Genomic DNA, 18,379 nt, shown 5'->3' on the forward strand with positions numbered 1-18,379 from the left:
ATAGATAGATAGATAGATAGATAGATAGATAGATAGATAGATAGATAGATAGATAGATAGATAGATAGATAGATAGATTCTGTGTCTCTCGATTATTACATAGCTCTTCTGGACAGAGATCTCTGATTTGTTCCTAGAATCTGTTGGAAACAGATCTTCCAGTTAGCCTCAGTCAACTGAAGCCTTGACTCTTTTTATTTTCACCACTAAATATTAATTTTTGACTCACAAAAAACTCGTTCACGAGACTTTTTTCAGCAAAAATAATGTTTATTGCATTTATTGTTTATTTCTAAGTTTAAGTTTCCACTGATTGAGCCACCACAAGAGCTACACCTAACCCCCACCACCACTAGCACCACACACACACACACTTCCTGTACTAATGTCCATAATCATATATGAGTATATCAGTCCTTTAAAGGCTCCTCTTGATTATAGTTCTTTTCACTGAAACAAAGTATACTTACAATAAAACTTAAGCCAAAACAAACAAACAAAAAATATGCAGTTAGTTTTATTTAAAAGTAAAGAAATCAATTTTCCAATTGATATGCTTAAAAATGTTATATCATCACATAAAATAACTCCTCACTGTGGTTCCCTTTATTTTTTGTTTGCAACATGAAAATATACAAATACAAGAATAACAGATTTTAGAAAATAATTTGATAAACAAGTGCGGTCAAAATCAAAGCAAAGATGATGGAAGACACTGAATAACTGTTATTTTAAAGGACAAACATTTAAAAATACAGTAGATTTACATTAATTTGGTTTAAAAATAGTTCAAGATTAAATTGGGTAACACACAATTATTTATGATATTTTAAACATGCTATTATTTGCAAAGATATGTAATAAAATGTTTAAACTTCCTTGTTAAAAAAAAAACTAAAAGAGAGTAAAAGAAACAAGTTAAATCCAAATTTATGGAAACATTTCCCTGCAGACAGCTGATGTGTTCTCACGATTAGCCACTAGGGGGTGCTTTTGTTGCATCTTGCGCTGAGTCATTCTTCAAAAGACCCACACTTATGTGTGCTGGCAGCCCTCGTTTAATCAATTCATCTTTAATCTGGAAAAGAAAACACAGGTTGTTGCTGAGATAAAATCAGTACCACGTTATAATCATGACTGATCGTATCTGATCACGTTTCATAACTGAACTATCATCCCAACCAGTTGAACCAGTTCAAACTGTGATTGTGATTCTTTGAACTAAAAGCAAGGAAGTTACTAACCCTTTTTTCAATGATCTCCTTATTGGCATCCAGTGACATTGTAGTTGGGAGTATAAGATTCAGAAAAAAAGCAAAACCTGAAAGCACAGAGACCTTTGTGTCAGAATAGTTCAAATTACAGGCGTTTATGTACAGTTCTGTCACTGACAATCACAGTGATGACTTAAATATCAACTGTACTTTTGTCTCACTTATGGTGTTTTGTTTTTTTTTTGTATTTTTTTATAAAAAGAAAAAACATACGGTGTGTTGGTTGACCTGTAAAGGGAAAAGCAGATTAGCAGAAACAGGATCAGAGCAAGATAAAAAAACGACTGGATTTTAAAAAGTATGAAACAAGTAAGAACTCCACTCACATATTTGAACGGTCACACATCGAAGCTCAGACTGATACAGATTATTGGAATAGCTGTGGAAATATTTCAGAAAAATAGCTTTAATATTACACTATAGTAGAAATGTAGTTTAAGAAACTTGTAAAAAAAACAATGTTATTTCAATAAATATGTGAACCATCCTGCAAAACAAGTCAGAATGCACACAGGCTGCAGTGCAAAATGAAAATATTGATTTTTGCTGTATTTCAGATTTGCCTAAAAACGAGTCCATGAAGTATGCTGGCTGTCAGGTGCAAACAGGTAAACACTCTGGAAGTGAAACAGTTCAACTTTAACTTTTGGTCGGAGGTTCATATGACATGAAGGTTATTTAATTTTTGTTTTTCAAGTGTCATTAGTTTGGTAATTTATTGATTTTTCCTAAGCAAACCACAATGTTTAGGAGGAGGGAGCACACAAAGGTAGGCTGACTGAAAACTCACTGCCAGCCCCGGGTCAACCAACGACTAACTTCGCAGCGATCCATATGACTTGGTGGGCCAGTCCCCCTAGTGGTTTGGTGCAGTTCTGTTTGGTGGAATGAGTTTCTTACTTGCAGTTGTTTCCAGTGTTTTTGGTATTCATAGGATTTTTCTTTGTTTTGTTGGTTGTATGGTTTTTTTTCTGTATTGCAGCTTTTTTCTTTTGGATTTTTTTTTTTTTTTTTGTGTGTGTTTTGTAGTTTGCATCATCCATGTGTTTTGCCATTCAGGGTGCGTTTAGCTGTTTGCTGCAAATTTGCACCTGTTGGTCACCATAATAGGCTTAAAGTCACCATCTAGTGATCCTACTAACTAAATTAGCAAAAAATCTTTCTAATCTACCTTTAAATCAAAGTTTTCTAACAGGTATGTCTTTAGAAAAAAACCTTTTGTCTTTTATTTCCTTTAAAATTGACCATCGTTGGCATTTAAGGATTTCCTGGAACTTAGTTTTGAAAAATACTATTTAGGGGCTCCTATGTGGATGCAAAGCTGAAACAAAAACAAACCTTGGGGTATTCATAAAACACTGCTCCTGTGTGGACGAGACCAGAATCTTCAACACCAAATCCTAAAGATTCTCAATGGGGTTAATGAAGGACCTATCCATTAATGAGTTCTCATGCTCCCTGACCTACTTTTTCACAATAATTTCAGAAGCTTCTTTTAGATCACTTAGTGTTAAATAAATAATTTCCATCATTTGCATACTTGCCAACATTTGGGAATGTCAATGTGGGACAACATAGTGTGAACAACATGATTTTCCTGAATTCTGATCAATTAATTTGAATTAAACACATATCATAGTTGCTTAAGATCAGAGTTCTCAAGTTTTGATCTGAGCTTGGAGTTAGATTTTGAGCTGCTGAAAGTTGTTAGATGACGTCATCACCTAATTTGCATATTTGGTGATGTTGATCAGGCTGTAGGAGAGGGGAATATCAAGGTGGCAGGACAAAAAATGATCAGCGGCAGCTTTGCACACGAATGATTCATTTGCAAAGTGGACATGCTGGGGTGCAACTACCTACTTTCTGAGGGGTATGCAGACACATTACACCCCCCCCTTTTTTTTTTCTTTTACCTGTTTACGTGAATACATTTTTTTTTTATTCATGGGCTTATAACATATAATCCCCGATATTGGGTATGGCCCATCAGAACATTGTGGATCATTCTCCATCATGTCAATGAGTCCCCCACTTTCTGTGGTGAAGGCCATTCAGATGGATCTTCTGAGTAAAGTCTTGACCCAGCCCTCTCCTCTGCACCTCTCTGTTCCTCTCCCTCCTCCTCCTCGTCATCATGATCATCATCTTCACCTCTCCTGTCCACTTTCTCCTCTGTGGTGTTGGTCTTGCCATGTCTGCCTGCACTATTTTTCACAAACTGACACAGTGAATAGGTGGTCAGCAGAAATTCAAACCCTTCTGGGCATCTAGGTTTGTGTGGCCTCACTAGCTGTTATTCCTACCTGATATCATCTCTCCTCTACAGCAGCTGATCACTGACCTCATGTCTGTCTCCTTCATTCCTTACTTGTGTTTTTCTCCTCTAAGTCATATAGTCAAGCATGTATTATTAATTAGCTTTGAATGAATTACACATCTTGCTAATGCACTTTTTTAATATAAACAATATTTAAAAATAAATCCTTTGGTATTAAGTGGCTGTTTCTACACTTCCAGCTAACATTCGTCCAACCTGTCTCCTTCTCCTGTCTGTCTGTTTCGTCTTCCATCCCTACCTTATTTCTTCCAACATCCACATCCATCAGGGGGTTCCTAAGCTGGTCAGGATGTTTGCCAGTGAGACAGAAGCTTTTATTTCAACTCAATATCTCATCCTCACTTCCTCAACTTTAAGTAGGCCTGTAAACTCACTCTTATGAAAACTATGCTGCTATCATTTTCTGTACATTTTCAAAGAATGTTATGTTGATATGAGAAGATACAGACCTCGCCTGGACAACAAAGCAGATGGAGTGGCTTTGTCCACTTTCTCGGTTAGATGGTGTCCATTTCAGAGCGAAGGTTCCTGATGCTAATGTACTCTTGAACGTGTTGTATGGTCCACTGAACAGGAGCTCAGTGATCCTTTAACAAACAGGAATAAAAACAGTTTGACAGCTGATAGGTCCAAAGGTTTCGCTGCCTACTCGAAGTCAGACTGATTTCTTGACTCCGTGATCTAAATGCTCTGATGTTTGGAGTGGTGCTCTCATACACAACTGGCTCAGACTTGAAAACTGTTTTCAACAGTGTTTATCTTATTTGAAACTAAAAACATTTTTAACCTTTTTCACTATTATGGAGGAGGTAAAATTTCACAAACAAAAAGTTGTTTTCCTACAATTAAGTGGATAATTTTCAAACTTGTCTAACCAGGTAATGTTTTGGTTTTTTTTTACACACTTGGACTTAGTTGCCTCTGCCATGATGGTGATTTCCACCGGATGACCAACAACTGTGTAGATCTGAGCTCTGTTGTCTGGAGTTGGAGGCAGAAATCTGGGCAGATACAGACCTTCAGTACAGGAAGGTATTGAAGGAACCACTGGAGCAACACAAGAAAGCAACAAACTGAGCCACATTGAGATGAAGAAAATACAAACCTGTTTGTCAACAAAGTGGTCCAACACTTCGACTCAAATGATTCTGCAACAATCTCAGAAGGTAAACCTTTGTGCAGATGCCATGTTCATTTCTTTAGGTGAAACTTTCTGTCCATAATTTACAGAGATTATAAAAATGTGTTTTTTTACTAGATAAAACTCCAACTAGTAGATGTTGAGACATTTGTGCACCAGTATTGAACAGATGCTGTTTTCAGTCTCTGAACAGCAGATCTAACTTCAGAGCAGATCTTTGTGGCTCTAAACCAAATAAATCCTAACAAAGGACTGTACCTTTCAAAAGAAACTGGACGGGTATCTTGCTGATAGCATCGTTGGTGGTTTTCACCTCCTGTGAACCATCAGTGTGAATCAGATTGATGGTCTGTTTGGGAAATTCCTCCATCACCAGCTCGACTGCATATAACTTTTCAGTATTACTTGATGTTGTCGGGCTGAACGACAAAGTACAAGACTGCAAGAACAAAGAACAAACTTAGTAGACAAATGAAAATTATTGTACATATAAATAAATAATTGTAGATTCCTGTGAAACTGGAAAAAACATTAAGATGGTAGTTGTAGTTTCAGCTTAGCAATGGAAAAAGTACGCAGTTTAATCATTTCTTTTTACCTGCAAATTGATTGTTTAACACCCTCAGCACTGCTACACACCAGGAGAGCTGCTTGAATTTGATGTGTGTGTTTGCAATAGCATATAATTAGTGCTATTTGCTTTGTGAAAATGACACTAAGATGTTTATAAAAAAAAGTGAAGTCACATACAGTATGTGTCTAAAAAATGGATCACCTCTCTTCACTTCTTTTAGTGGACAGCTCCTCCTCTGGTTGCACTTCCTGCTGTTTAGCAGTACTGTTTTCTCATTAGCTCCACCTACTGTTCAGAAGGTGAACTGCAGCACCAGAAAAAACAGCAACAAACTCTGAAAGTGTGCTTCAACCTGATCCTGTGGATTGAATAATATTTCAGTAAAAAGGTTTACTTGTTTTTTATTTATAATGTTTAAAATACATTTACTGCTCACTGCTCAGTTACTGGAGGAGCTTTAAACACATCTGCTGCCTGGTAATTCTAATAATTTTGCACCAGGCCTCATTTTTGTGAATTGTTTATTTTTTGTGAGTCAGGATTTATGAAAGTGTATTGTGCAGTTTTTATTAGGTAGTAAATAATTTGTCTCAGTGACTGATTCAGAACCATAAGCAATCCTTTGGTTGTTGTTGCTTTGAACCTCAGTGTTGAATGAATCAAACTCATATTGAATTGCATTTTAATGTGACAGAAGGTTAAATGAAATTGTGATTAAAGCCTGAATCGTATCTTGATCAGGAGCTGAATTGTATTTTATTGGTTTTTGCTGTTCATTCATCTTAATGAATCAAGTCATTGGCAGCGTTTTAAGATACATGTCATATTGACCACAGACCAGAGATGAACAACACTACTTCTGCTTCTGTTAGATCATTATACGCTGCTGTAAGACAATTTTATGATTCTATATTCCATTCATCTGTCTAATCTGACCTGAGATAAACAGTTTTTACTCACTGATGAGAGGCTGAGGACAGACAGTGGTTTGCTTCTATATCTGCATTTAACTTCGTCTCCATCGGGGTCAAACGCCAACAGGTTAATATTTGTCTGACAGTTAGAAGGAACTCTGAAAAAACAAGAACATATGAATTATTTTCACATAAAACTGAACCTGGCTTTTTAACACTCATGCTGATAATTTGATGACTTCATTACTCATTCAGTCCTGATTGAAACCTTCTGATTAACGATCACTGTTTATGAAGTGATTTAATCAAACTGAGCTGTTAATAGGGCATCTATGATTGTTATAACTTTAAGTGATTGCTGTGAAAACTGTCAGTCAGGTGAATATTGTTCAGAAGGAAGTTGGTTCCTTGAACAACTTGTTTTTCAACGCTTCTTTATATCATTTATCTTTCTGGTTCTGATGCTTCTTATTAACTGCTGTCTCCTCTAAGAACAAAGTTTGGTGTTTGCAGAAAAACAACAGCTCTATTTTCCATTCTCTTCAGAGAAGACCTCATCTTCTACCCTAATTTACATTTATTTTACATTTCTTTTCCTGTACTCAGTTCTATGGAATACTTTCAGTACATAAAAAGATTGTGTTTACACAAAGATCTCTCATTGAAGCATAAATTTTCCTCATTTGCAAACCAAATATATCTGTATAAAGTCTGCTACTTTTAAGAAATGCTTTTTGACTTACAAAGGAGAAATACTGTTTACCAATTTGTTTTAAAAACTTCCTCATGTCTATTCTTATGATTTTTATTCACTGTTTTCTTTTCAAAAAAAAAGTTAGTAAGAACATATTTGCGTTTGTTCTGTCTTCAAGAACACCTCCACCTCAGCACAGATTTACACTCTTTAACTTGAACTGCATTATTTTGAATATTTTCAGGTCTTCATGCTTATACAAAAGGTCTCCATCTGTACTGAAGCTTAGTCTGGAACAACTGCTAAATCACATAAATCTAATTTTGCTTCATGTGATTCTCATCTCTTCTTCCAGTTCAAAGCTCACAGATTACAATGCTGAATTTAGGATTACAAAATAAAAATCATTGCATTAGATGAAATCTTAACGGTTTTGCTGTTTTTGAAGTGCGCTTATATTTAAATCATAAGGTTAACATGTGATGTTAAGTTAATAAATTACCTTATAACAGGGAGGATGGTGGTCTGAGGTGATGTGTTGGGTCTGCCGAGATCAGATCGTGTCCTCAGTTCAACATCAGTCACAGCTCTCCAGGATACGATGCTGTTTTCATTAGTTTGCCAATTTCCACTACTAGCACTGCATTAATGAGAAGTTTTCAGACGTTACACAGAGTCTAATGTTGTGTTATGTGCCGATGCCAAAGCCCAACAAGATACTGTATCCTACAATCTCAGGAGCTAATAGAACAGCTACTGAAGTCAAGAACAGCTCTACTTGCTTCTTTTATCACCTGCTGCAGAAAATAAAAAGGTGGGTGATTATGTTTTAGCTTTTGTCTGTGTGTGGTGTGTTTGGTTTTTTTTGGAAGGATTTTAAAGAAACTCTTGGAAAGTAACCGTTGGATGAACTTCTTTAACTGATTGGCTTTTGGTTCAATATAATTCAAGATGGCTCCCACAGCTAACTGATGTTAAAACACAGTAATCGCTATAACTCAGCTGGTGTGGAAGAAGGTGTGCATCATCCCCCATTTTACACTTTGAGCACTTCTGATGAACAAAAACTGTTTAAAACTTTGGTATGAAAGGCAGCGGGTGATATGCATTCCTTCAAGCAAATAATTTTGCTGTGGTTTTCTTAAGGTGTTAACTATTCCATCATCTCAAGATAACCAAGTTTGTTTTATCTTGAGCTAACAAGTTATCATCTAAAGAAAACAAGCTTTTATTTTATGTTTCAAAACAAAGAGATGATTGGTCAAAAAAAAAAAGATGATTCTTATGTTACACCCAGTTTCATAATTTAGCTGCCAGGACATTTAAAAATGATCAATAACAGTAATGTTTTGATCAGTGATGGATGTTCACCATTGTAATAATTTTAGCTCAACTGTCCTGATCTGCCAAAGAAGAGGAAGAGGAGAATATGTGGATGTAGTGAAGTAGGAGATGGAGAGGGTTGGTGCAGGGTGAAAAAGAGGCAGATAATCCACTGTGGTGAGCCCTAAAGAGAGCAGCTGACAGAAGAAGATATTGAGGTGGACTTACACTACTTGAAGAGGAGAGTTGTTGGGAAGCAGCCGAGTTTGGATTCTTTCAGTCTGACATGATCCATCACTGAGTTTATCAACTGTTCCATCAAGAGTCTGGGTCACAGAACCACAGTTGCCAGTGCATGTCCATGATAAGTATCTGCATGATGTGAACTGCATTTTATAGCGAAGCATCACCTGCAGAATTAAAGTTTAGGAATGTTAAACATAATAAAAGTTTAAAACTTCGATAAATAAATTCCAAAAACCTCAACTGACTGAGACTGATCCGTCTGCATAAGTTTCCAGTGGGTAGTAGGTCATCACAGTGCCACTAAAATGAGAAGCTTGAGAACCACAGACCATCAGCAGCAGCAGCACAGAGAGCAACATGATGAATGAGTCAATGTCTCTGCACTGACACCGAATTATTAAAGACAAGAGAACTGAATTTATACTTTATTAGAACGCCCTTTGTGGAGGACCTCACGTTTTACAAATTTACTGTTCCACACATGGAGTATTTGCGTATAGGAAAAAACAAACAAAAAAACTGAAAGGACCTGAAATGAGGAAATGTGTTATGGATGTAAAATGAAAATGAGCTACTGGAACAGGAAATCCATGGATGAGGACAGAGAACTTATCAACTGTTGGAAAGCTACTATATGAGCAAGCCCAGAGAGGAGCTATATGGGAAGGATGTGGGAACAATGGATACTTTGATACTCATCATCCTGAATAAATCAGAAATATCTTCAGGCACATGATGCAGGCACGAAAATATCACATGAAACTGAACCTGTCTTTTTTAACATTCATGCTGATAATTTGATGGATTCATTACTCTCTGTGTCAGTCCTGATTGAAACCTGATTAGCCATCATTGTTTATGAAGTGACTTAATGAAACTGAGCTGTTAATAAGGCATCTATGATTCTTAGTACTTTTACTGACCCCTGTGAAAAAGGAAGGAAGTGGGTTCCTTGAAAAACTTGTTTTTCATCGCTTCTTTACATAATTTATTTTTCTGGTTCTGATGCTTTTTATTAACTGTTGTCTCCTCTAAAAACAAAGTTTGGTGTTTGCAGAAATACATACAACAGTTCCAATTATCTATTCTCTTCAGAGAAGATCTCGTCTCCTACCCCAATTTACATGTATTTGACTTTTCTTTTCTTTTTTTTTTTTGGGTGTACTCAGTTTTTTGGAGTAATTTTATTTATTCATGTTTGCACAAAGATCTCTCATTGAACCATAAATATTCCTTATTTGAAAACCAAATAGCATCTATGAAAACGGCTACTTTTAGAAAATGCTTTTTGCTTTGCAAATGAGAAATGATGTTCACCAATTTGTTCATAAAATCTTCATCTATTTTTATTCCTAAGATTTTTATTTACTGCTGATTTTACTTAAGAGCCTTAAAATTGTTCTGTCTTCAAAATCACCTCCACCTCAGCACAGATTTAAACTTTTTAACTTGAACTGCATTATTTTGAATATTTTCAGGTCTTCATGCTTATACAAAAGGTCTCCATCTGTACTGAAGCTTAGACTGGAACAACTGCTAAATCACATAAAACTCATTTTGCTTCATGTGATTCTCATCTCCTCATCCAGTACAAAGCTCACAGATTACAATGCTGAAATTATTAATTATAAAATTAAAAAATCATTGCATAAGATGAAATCTTAACAGTTTTGCTGTTTTTGAAATGCACTAATAAAAAAATCATAAGGTTAACATGTGATGCAAAAAACTGTGTGGACAGGTTGCAAGTCCATCACAGGGACACATGGAGACAAACAACCATTCACGCTCTCACTCACACCCAGGGACAATTTCAAAGTTACTAATTAACGTAACATGCATGTTTTTGGTCTGTGGGAGGAAACCGGAGTACCGGGAGTAAACCCATGTGACACAGGGAGAACATGTAAACTCCACCCAGAAAGGCCCCAGGCTGGGATGCAATCCTGCAACCCTCTTGCTGGGTGGTGACAGCTCTAACCACTCTGCTCTGTGCCGCCTCACTGAAGCCCATGATATTCAACAACAATGTCATCCCTTATGTTGGTGGAGTATCTGAAGAAACTGAAAGGATTTTATCCAAATGCAGCATATGAAACCATTTAATTTTTTTTACTTCACAAATTATAAGACCATCATTATGTTCTCACAATTCCAAATGTCCCCACAGCATGAAGTGTGTTCATGCAAAATGTCTTCATATTTAACATTTACAAGCATACACACACACACACACGACGTGTGTTTTGTTTTTCCTACGACGTGAGGACTTGTGTGTAACAATTGACTAGGAGATAGATAGATAGATAGATAGATAGATAGATAGATAGATAGATAGATAGATAGATAGATAGATAGATAGATAGATAGATAGATAGATAGATAGACAGACAGACTGATTGATTCTCTGTCTATCAATTGTTAAAGGACTCGTCTGGACAGAGATCTCTGATTTGTTCCTCAGATCTGTTGGAGACAGATCTTTCAGTTAGCCTCAGTCGACTGAAGCCTTGACTCTTTTAATTTAGCCACTAAAAATAATTTTTGACTCACAAAAAACTTGTTCAAGAGACTTTTTTCAGCAAAATAATGTTTAGTGCATTTATTATTTATTTCTGAGTTTTAAGTTTCAATTGATTGAAAGTTATCCTTGAGCCACCACAAGAGCTACACCTAACCCCCAACACACACACACACACACTTCCTGTAATAATGTCCACAATCACATATGAGTATATCAGTCCTTTGAAGGTTCCTCTTAATTTTACTACTTTTCACTGAAACATAAAGTTTATTTACATTGAAAATATAAGTAAAAAAAAATTACAGTTTGTTTTTTTTAAAAAACTAAAGAAATAAAATTTCCCTTTGACGTGGTTAAGAATTTAATATTGTCACATAAAATAACTCCTCACTGTGGCTCCCTTTACTTTTTGTTTGCAACATGAAAATATACAAATACAAGAATAACAGATTTTAGAAAATAATTCGTATTGATAAACAAGTGTGGAAAAATCAAGGCAAAGATAATGGAAGACATTGAAAAACTGTTATTTTAAATGAAGTCAGGACAAACATTCAAAGAGACAGTAGATTTACAATAATTTGGTTTAAAAATAGTTCAAGATTAAATAAAGTAACATACAATTATTTATAATATTTCAAACATGCTATTATTTGCAAACATATGTAATAAAATGTTTAAACTTCCTTGTTAAGAAAAAACTAAAAGAGAGGAAAAGAAACAAGTTAAATCCAAATTTATGGAAACATTTCCCTGCAGACAGCTGATGTGTTCTCACGATTAGCCACTAGGGGGTGCTGTTGTTGAGACTTTCACTGAACCATTGCTCAGAAGGCTTACACTTATGTGTGATGGCAGCCCTCGTTTAATCAATTCATCTTTAACCTGGAAAAGAAAACACAGGTTGTTGCTGAGATAAAATCAGTACCACATCATAAACATGACTGATCGTATCTGATCATATTTTATATCTGAACTATCATCCCAACCAGTTGAACCAGTTCAAACTGTGATTGTGATTCTTTGAACTAAAAGCAAGGAAGTTACTAACCAGTTTTTCAATGATCTCCTTGTTTTTCTCCAGTGACATTGTAGTTGAGATCTTTAGCTTCAGAGAATAAAGAAACCCTAGAAGCACAGAGATTTAACATTGTGTCACAATTAGAGGCGTTCAAGTACAGTTCTGTTACTGACAAATACAGCGCTGACTCTAAGACATCAACCTAACTCCGGTCAAACTTACGGGGTGGTGGTGGTGGAGGTGGTGATGGTGTTGTTGGTGGTGGTGATGGTGTTGTTGGTGATGGTGTTGGTGGAGGTGGTTGATCTGTAAAGAGAAGAGCAGATTAGCAGAAACAGGATCAGTGAAGAAGGAAAAAAACAACGGGATTTAAAAAATGTGAAACAAGTAAGAACTCCACTTACCTATAAGAACTGCCACACATCGAAGCTCAGACTGATACAGAATATTGGAATGGCTGTGGAAACAAGTCAGAACAGTGGTTTTATTGTTACACTATAGTTTTTCTACAATGTAGAAAGACAACCATCTGGACAACTCTTCAGTCTTTCGCCGACGCTCCACCCTCGGCCTACTTCCTGTCCTTTTACCCCAAGGGAGGGAGAACTCAGAAAATTTACCTTTTAAGGTTTACGCTACAAAAGAACTAGAGTTTAACTATTTATTATAAAAAGGCAGAGAATTAGTACAAGACCAGCGCTGGGACTTTGATCTACAACATCTTATGGATGAAGCAGAGGAAGAGATCGTCGACTCACATAGATCCTAGGCTCTGCCCCTTACAGAGGGCCAGAGCGCCGCCCCACGTGATATCAGTAATCGTACTGTGTTGACAAAAACCTGGTTTTAACTGGTTCAAACAAGTGATTCCGTATGTGTAATGCTGCCTTGACGCTTAAGCATGTAGCAGCTAATGGAAGATAGCTTTTAATACTGCAAAAAGCTTTCAGACAGACATAAAAAGCTGCTGAGTAACCGATTTACCTCTCTAACACTTAAATATACTTTAGGACATATCTAACAAGTCAGGACAACATTATTCTGACCTAAGCCTTGTAAAAAAATATTTCAATAAATGAACAGGCTGATGTAGATTCTCAGTGATCCATAACATGATAACAATAAAGTAAATACACAACAATAAAGTTTATTTTATCTTGTCTTATCTTCAAAGCAAGTTGAATTAAAGCCAACAGGACGTTTATGTTTTTTGCAGGAAGAAATTTTTTTTTTTTGTTGTTGTTGTTGTTCTCCAATCTAGAAAGACAACCATTTGGACAACTCTTCAGTCAGAACAACATTATTGTGACCTAAACCTTAAAGCCTTTGTTTATTTCAGGTTTATTCAAACTGAAAGTATTTATAATTGAGAGGTCTAACAAGGTTGAGTCAGGTCTTCTTAAATAAATGATGGAGTCCTTTATTTAACTCATAACCCTTTAGGTCAACACATCTTCAGCAAAAAATAATCCAGGGGGCCATACAGAGCAGGTTTAGATGTTTGCCCAGTGAGACAGAAGCCCAATTCTGAGTCTCCATCTTCATAATCACCAACCATAATACACAAACTTCATATCTACTCAATATCTCATCCTTGCTTCCTTAACTTTAAATAGGCCTGTAAACTCACTCTTAAAAAACTATGCTGCTGTTAATTTCTGTACATTGTAAATGTTATGTTGATATGAGAAGATACAGACCTCGCCTGGACAACAAAGCAGATGGAGTGGCTTTGTTCACTTTCATTTTGGGATGGTGTCCATTTCAGGGTGAAGCTTCCTGATCCTGATGTATTCTTGACCACATTGTATGGTCCACTGAACAAGAGCTCAGTGATCCTTTAACAAACAGGAATTAAAATGGTTTGACAGGTGATAGGTCCAAAGTTTTCCCTGCCTATTAAAGATCAAGTTGTTTTTTTGACTCCATGATCTAAATGATTAGTTTTACAACTTGCCTTAAGCTGCTGTCATCTTCCATGAGAGGTCATAAAATCAGCTCTCATTTTTGTGGTTGCATGACAAAAATTGCATAATTTTGTTCTCAAAGCAGCTTCGTCTGCCACTTCTCGACACAAAGCCCCGGCTGAACTTTCTCTCATAGGGGTATTCACCAAGTATTGTGTGATTGGTTAGAAGTTCATGGGCGTGTTTCATTGCGGAAAAGTGCTCAGGCTGCAATGTTGTCATTTCGCTTCAATTACTACACTACCAGTGGCTGTTGGTTGTAGTGCAAGCCATATGGACAGTTCTGAAGAGCAGCTGGCAGAGTTAGTTCGAAAATATATAAATCTGTACGACTGTTCCAAAAGAAGATTGTCAAGTGGCAACGTTTTTTTGAAAGGAGATGGTTCAGTCATTGTGCATGGAGGAGTCCATCAGCTCTCTTTGGAACAGATTTGTGAAGGCCAAACGGACGATGCAGGGATGGAGTTGTGACCCCAGCAGGAAGAAACCCATGCAGGCTCTGTACATCGCTCTACAGTGGCTGGCCATCCATATGAAACCCCGTGACACGACCACCAACATGACGACTGGTGTTTCATAACTTGAGGTAAGCAATGGGACCCACCAGAAATTGTGCTTACTACTACTACTACTACTACTAATAATAATAATAATAATAATAATAATAATAATAATAATATATAAATGTGCTAACTTATAATTGTACATCTCTGCTAAGCTTGATGTTGCAGTGTTTACTTTTGTTGGATAATCACACTTATATATGCTTTGAGTGTGACGTGTCCTGCAGCAAGAGGGGTTTTCCTGGGAGTTCTGCTCCTTCTATCTCGTGGAAGATGAAAGCTGTGTGCAAAAACAAACGCCTTGCAACCAGGTGACCACGAACCGACTTGACTTTTTATGGAGTATGACAGAGCCTTAACCAGAAGCAGTTCTTCACATCACCTTTATGTTAACTTTAAACTTCTTTTAAATGTGTTTTGTTTTCACTCACGTAGACTGAGTTGCCTCTGCCATGATGGGGATTTCCACCGTCTGATTAACAACTGTGTAGATCTGAGCTCTGTTGTCTGGAGTTGGAGGCAGAAATCTGGGCAGATACAGACCTTCAGTGCAGGAAGGTATTGAAGGAACCACTGGAGCAACACAAGAAAGCAACAAACTGAGCCACATTGAGATGAAAAAAATACAAACCTGTTTGTCAACAAAGTGGTCCAACACTTCGACTCAAATGATTCTGCAACAATCTCAGAAAGTAAACCTTTGTGCAGATGCCATGTTCATTTCTTTAGGTGAAACTTTCTGTCCATAATTTACAGAGATTATAAAAATGTGTTTTTTTACTAGATAAAACTCCAACTAGTAGATGTTGAGACATTTGTGCACCAGTATTGAACAGATGCTGTTTTCAGTCTCTGAACAGCAGATCTAACTTCAGAGCAGATCTTTGTGGCTCTAAACCAAATAAATCCTAACAAAGGACTGTACCTTTCAAAAGAAACTGGATGGGTATCTTGCTGATAGCATCGTTGGTGGTTTTCACCTCCTGTGAACCATTAGTGTGAATCAGATTGATGGTCTGTTTGGGAAAGTCCTCCATCACCAGCTGGACTGCATATGTTTCAGTGTTATTGGTTGTTGTTGGGGTGAACGACAAAGTACAAGACTGCAAGAGGAAAAACAAATAAAGAATTCACAAAAGGCCAATCAGATTCCTGTGAAACTGAAGAAAATGAAGAAGGCGGTTATAGTTTCAGCTCAGCACTAAAATAACACAAGTTTATTATTGTTTGTTTTGTTTGTACCTGGAAACTGATTTTTTGAAGCCTGTTTTACCTAGCTAATTTGAATCCTGAATTCCAACTGAATTACTGTTGAGAAAACAAGATGTTTTTGTAATCCTCCTTCCTGTAAAGCTGAGCTGCTGAGAATATGCTTGTAAAAAAGTAGAATTACCAAACAATTCAATCCCTAAATCAATCTAAAACCATATCAGAATATTAAAAAACATTTGAATATTTATATTACAATATTATTGCTATTTAAACAAAATATATATTCCATATTTTTCTTCAATTAAGGTTACGAAACAACAAAGAAAATGTTTAGTCTGGTTAAAAAATGAGTAGAAATGTAGCATATTACCTTCCACGCAGACCGACTATGTTTAAAAGATTCAGGTCAGATTTCACCAAAGGACCATGAGGCACAAATTAGAATCTTGTGCATCAATGACTTATATTAGTATATTTGTCATTGTTGTGCATTCTTTTAACTTCTTATAGACCCTCCTGGATAATGGTAGGGGAAACGCCCAACTCTTTTTCTGGTTGCACTTCCTGCTGTTTAGCAGTACTGTTTTCTTATTAGCTCCGCCTACTGATCAGAAGGTGAACTGCAGCACCAGAAAAAACAGCAACAAACAGTCTGAAAGTGTGCTTCAACCTGATCATGTGGATTGAATAACACTCCATTAAAAACATTAACTTGTGTTTTATTATTTATAATGTATAAAATACATTTACTGCTCACTGCTGAGTTACTGAAGGTGCTTTAAACACATCTGCTGCCTGGTAGTTCTAATAATTTTGCACCAGGCTTCAGTTTTGTGATTTGTTTATCATTAATGAGTCAGGTTTTATAAAACAAATTATTGTGCATTTTTTTTCCTATATAGTAAATAATTTGTCTCAGTGACTGATGTAGGAACAGTCCTTTAGTTGTTTGTTTGTTATTGCTTTGAATCTCAGTGTTTAATGAATCAAATTCATTGAATTGCATTGTATTGTGACTGAAGGCAAAACTGTATTGTGAATAAAGCCTGAATCGTATCTTGATCAGGAGCTGAATTGTATTTTATTGGTTTTTGCTGTTCATCCATCTTAATGAATCAAGTCATTGGCAGCGTTTTAAGATACATGTCATATTGACCACAGACCAGAGATGAACAACATCATTATACGCTGCTGTAAGACAATTTTATGATTCTATATTACATGCATCTATCTAATCTGACTCACTGATGAGAGGCTGAGGACAGACGGTGGTGTGCAGGGGTTACACTCTGACAACGAATCATTTCCATATCTGCATTTAACTTCGTCTCCATCGGGATCAAAGGCCAACAGTGTAATATTTCTCTGACAGTTAGAAGGAACTCTGAAAGAACAAGAACATATGAATTAATTTCACACAAGACTGACAGACTGATTCTTTTTTTCTTTTATGCTGATATTGTTTTGGCTGCATTACAATTTGTCTGGGTTCTGATTTATACCATATCTCCATGTTTATAAACATATTTAATCAAACTGTGCTGTCATTTTGATGTTTATTCCTGTGACGACTGAATAATCACTGTGAAAATAACCATAAAGCTGTTCTGAAGGAAGTGGGTAGTAAGATTAACTTGAGCAACTTGTTCCACAAACCTTTCTTCAATTTTCTTTTATTTTTATTTACAGCTGTCTCCTCTAAAAAATTATTCATGATACTTTCAGACCTACAGCTGTTATAATGATCTATTTTTCTACCATCCTAACATGATCTTATTTTAGACCTTGTTTCCTGTACTAATTTCTTTGGAATGAATTCAGCACTTTATGCTTATACAAAGGTCTCTCACTCTCATGAAGTCTGCAATGTTTTCCTCATTTGAAAGTCAAAAAGTAACCTTCAAAAATGTGTGTACTTTAAGATGCTTTTTGACTTGCAAATAAAGAACACACTTGGTCGACTCATTTTCAAAACTTTGTTTCTCCTTTTTTAGTCTTATGATTTTCTGTTGACAGCTGTTTCCGCAAAAAGATAAAAACAAATAATTTAAAAGAACATCCTTATAAATGTTCTAATGATCTGTTTTGTTTTGGGAACATCTTGGCCTCTACTGGAACACCCACTCACCACATTTTCTACACCATCTGAAACGTTTCATAAGCGTAAACTCAGTGAGTCCCCCAGTATCAGCATATGGAGATACTGACTGTACTGCAATAAAGCTTCTAATTCCTCAGCCAACATGTGATGCAAAAACTAAAATTACCTCATAAGTGAGAGGATGGTGGTCTGTGGTGATGTGTTGGGTTTGTTGTTGTCAGACCGTTTCCTCAGTTCAACGTTCGTCACTGCTCTCCAAGATGAAATACCATTTATGTTAGTTGGCCAGCTGCTACTAGACAACCTAGTTTGGAAAATAATGAGAAGTTTTCAGATGTTACACAGAATCAGATACGCTGCAGTGTGTGTGCAGAGCTCTTAAGTCCAACAAGATCTCTTTAATTCCCAGAAACAGACAGAGCAGCAGAGCTGATCACTGACGGTTATTTTACTCTATATTTTCATACAGTGTTGAGGTGGACTC

At 36.3% G+C, this 18,379-nt stretch overlaps 2 protein-coding genes and 1 long non-coding RNA gene across 6 annotated transcripts; 1 reads left to right on the forward strand and 2 right to left on the reverse strand.

The window, feature by feature from the left end:
* Positions 1 to 350: 350 nt before the first annotated feature.
* LOC112451434 lies at positions 351 to 5,681 on the reverse strand. Of its 2 annotated transcripts, XM_025010741.2 has the most exons (8): positions 5,355 to 5,681; positions 5,015 to 5,195; positions 4,521 to 4,662; positions 4,065 to 4,202; positions 1,601 to 1,653; positions 1,488 to 1,502; positions 1,245 to 1,321; positions 351 to 1,078 (listed from the first exon to the last, which is right to left on the reverse strand). In XM_025010741.2, exons 2-8 carry the CDS (start codon positions 5,124 to 5,126, stop codon positions 974 to 976), a joined length of 642 nt encoding a protein of 213 aa, XP_024866509.1. In that variant the 5' UTR covers positions 5,127 to 5,195; positions 5,355 to 5,681; the 3' UTR covers positions 351 to 973. The 2 variants fall into 2 exon arrangements, with proteins under 2 accessions (XP_024866509.1, XP_024866511.1); XM_025010743.2 differs by lacking the exon at positions 1,488 to 1,502.
* A 5,383-nt stretch (positions 5,682 to 11,064) lies between these two features.
* LOC112451433 (protein cappuccino-like) lies at positions 11,065 to 17,395 on the reverse strand. Of its 3 annotated transcripts, none has more exons than XM_037976355.1 (8): positions 17,040 to 17,395; positions 15,508 to 15,685; positions 15,014 to 15,155; positions 14,758 to 14,862; positions 13,753 to 13,890; positions 12,457 to 12,509; positions 12,083 to 12,358; positions 11,065 to 11,916 (listed from the first exon to the last, which is right to left on the reverse strand). In XM_037976355.1, exons 2-7 carry the CDS (start codon positions 15,617 to 15,619, stop codon positions 12,255 to 12,257), a joined length of 654 nt encoding a protein of 217 aa, XP_037832283.1. In that variant the 5' UTR covers positions 15,620 to 15,685; positions 17,040 to 17,395; the 3' UTR covers positions 11,065 to 11,916; positions 12,083 to 12,254. The 3 variants fall into 3 exon arrangements, with proteins under 3 accessions (XP_037832283.1, XP_037832284.1, XP_024866508.2); XM_037976356.1 differs by lacking the exon at positions 17,040 to 17,395 and adding an exon at positions 16,165 to 16,854; XM_025010740.2 differs by lacking the exon at positions 14,758 to 14,862 and having other exon boundaries at positions 11,068 to 11,916; positions 17,040 to 17,381.
* LOC119617157 lies at positions 14,281 to 15,152 on the forward strand. Its single transcript, XR_005233342.1, has 2 exons — positions 14,281 to 14,893; positions 15,018 to 15,152. It is a non-coding gene; the product is annotated as an uncharacterized LOC119617157 (long non-coding RNA).
* Positions 17,396 to 18,379: the final 984 nt, after the last annotated feature.

The sequence above is a fragment of the Kryptolebias marmoratus genome, linkage group LG7 (genome assembly GCF_001649575.2).
Source record: "Kryptolebias marmoratus isolate JLee-2015 linkage group LG7, ASM164957v2, whole genome shotgun sequence".
Lineage (NCBI taxonomy): Eukaryota > Metazoa > Chordata > Actinopteri > Cyprinodontiformes > Rivulidae > Kryptolebias > Kryptolebias marmoratus.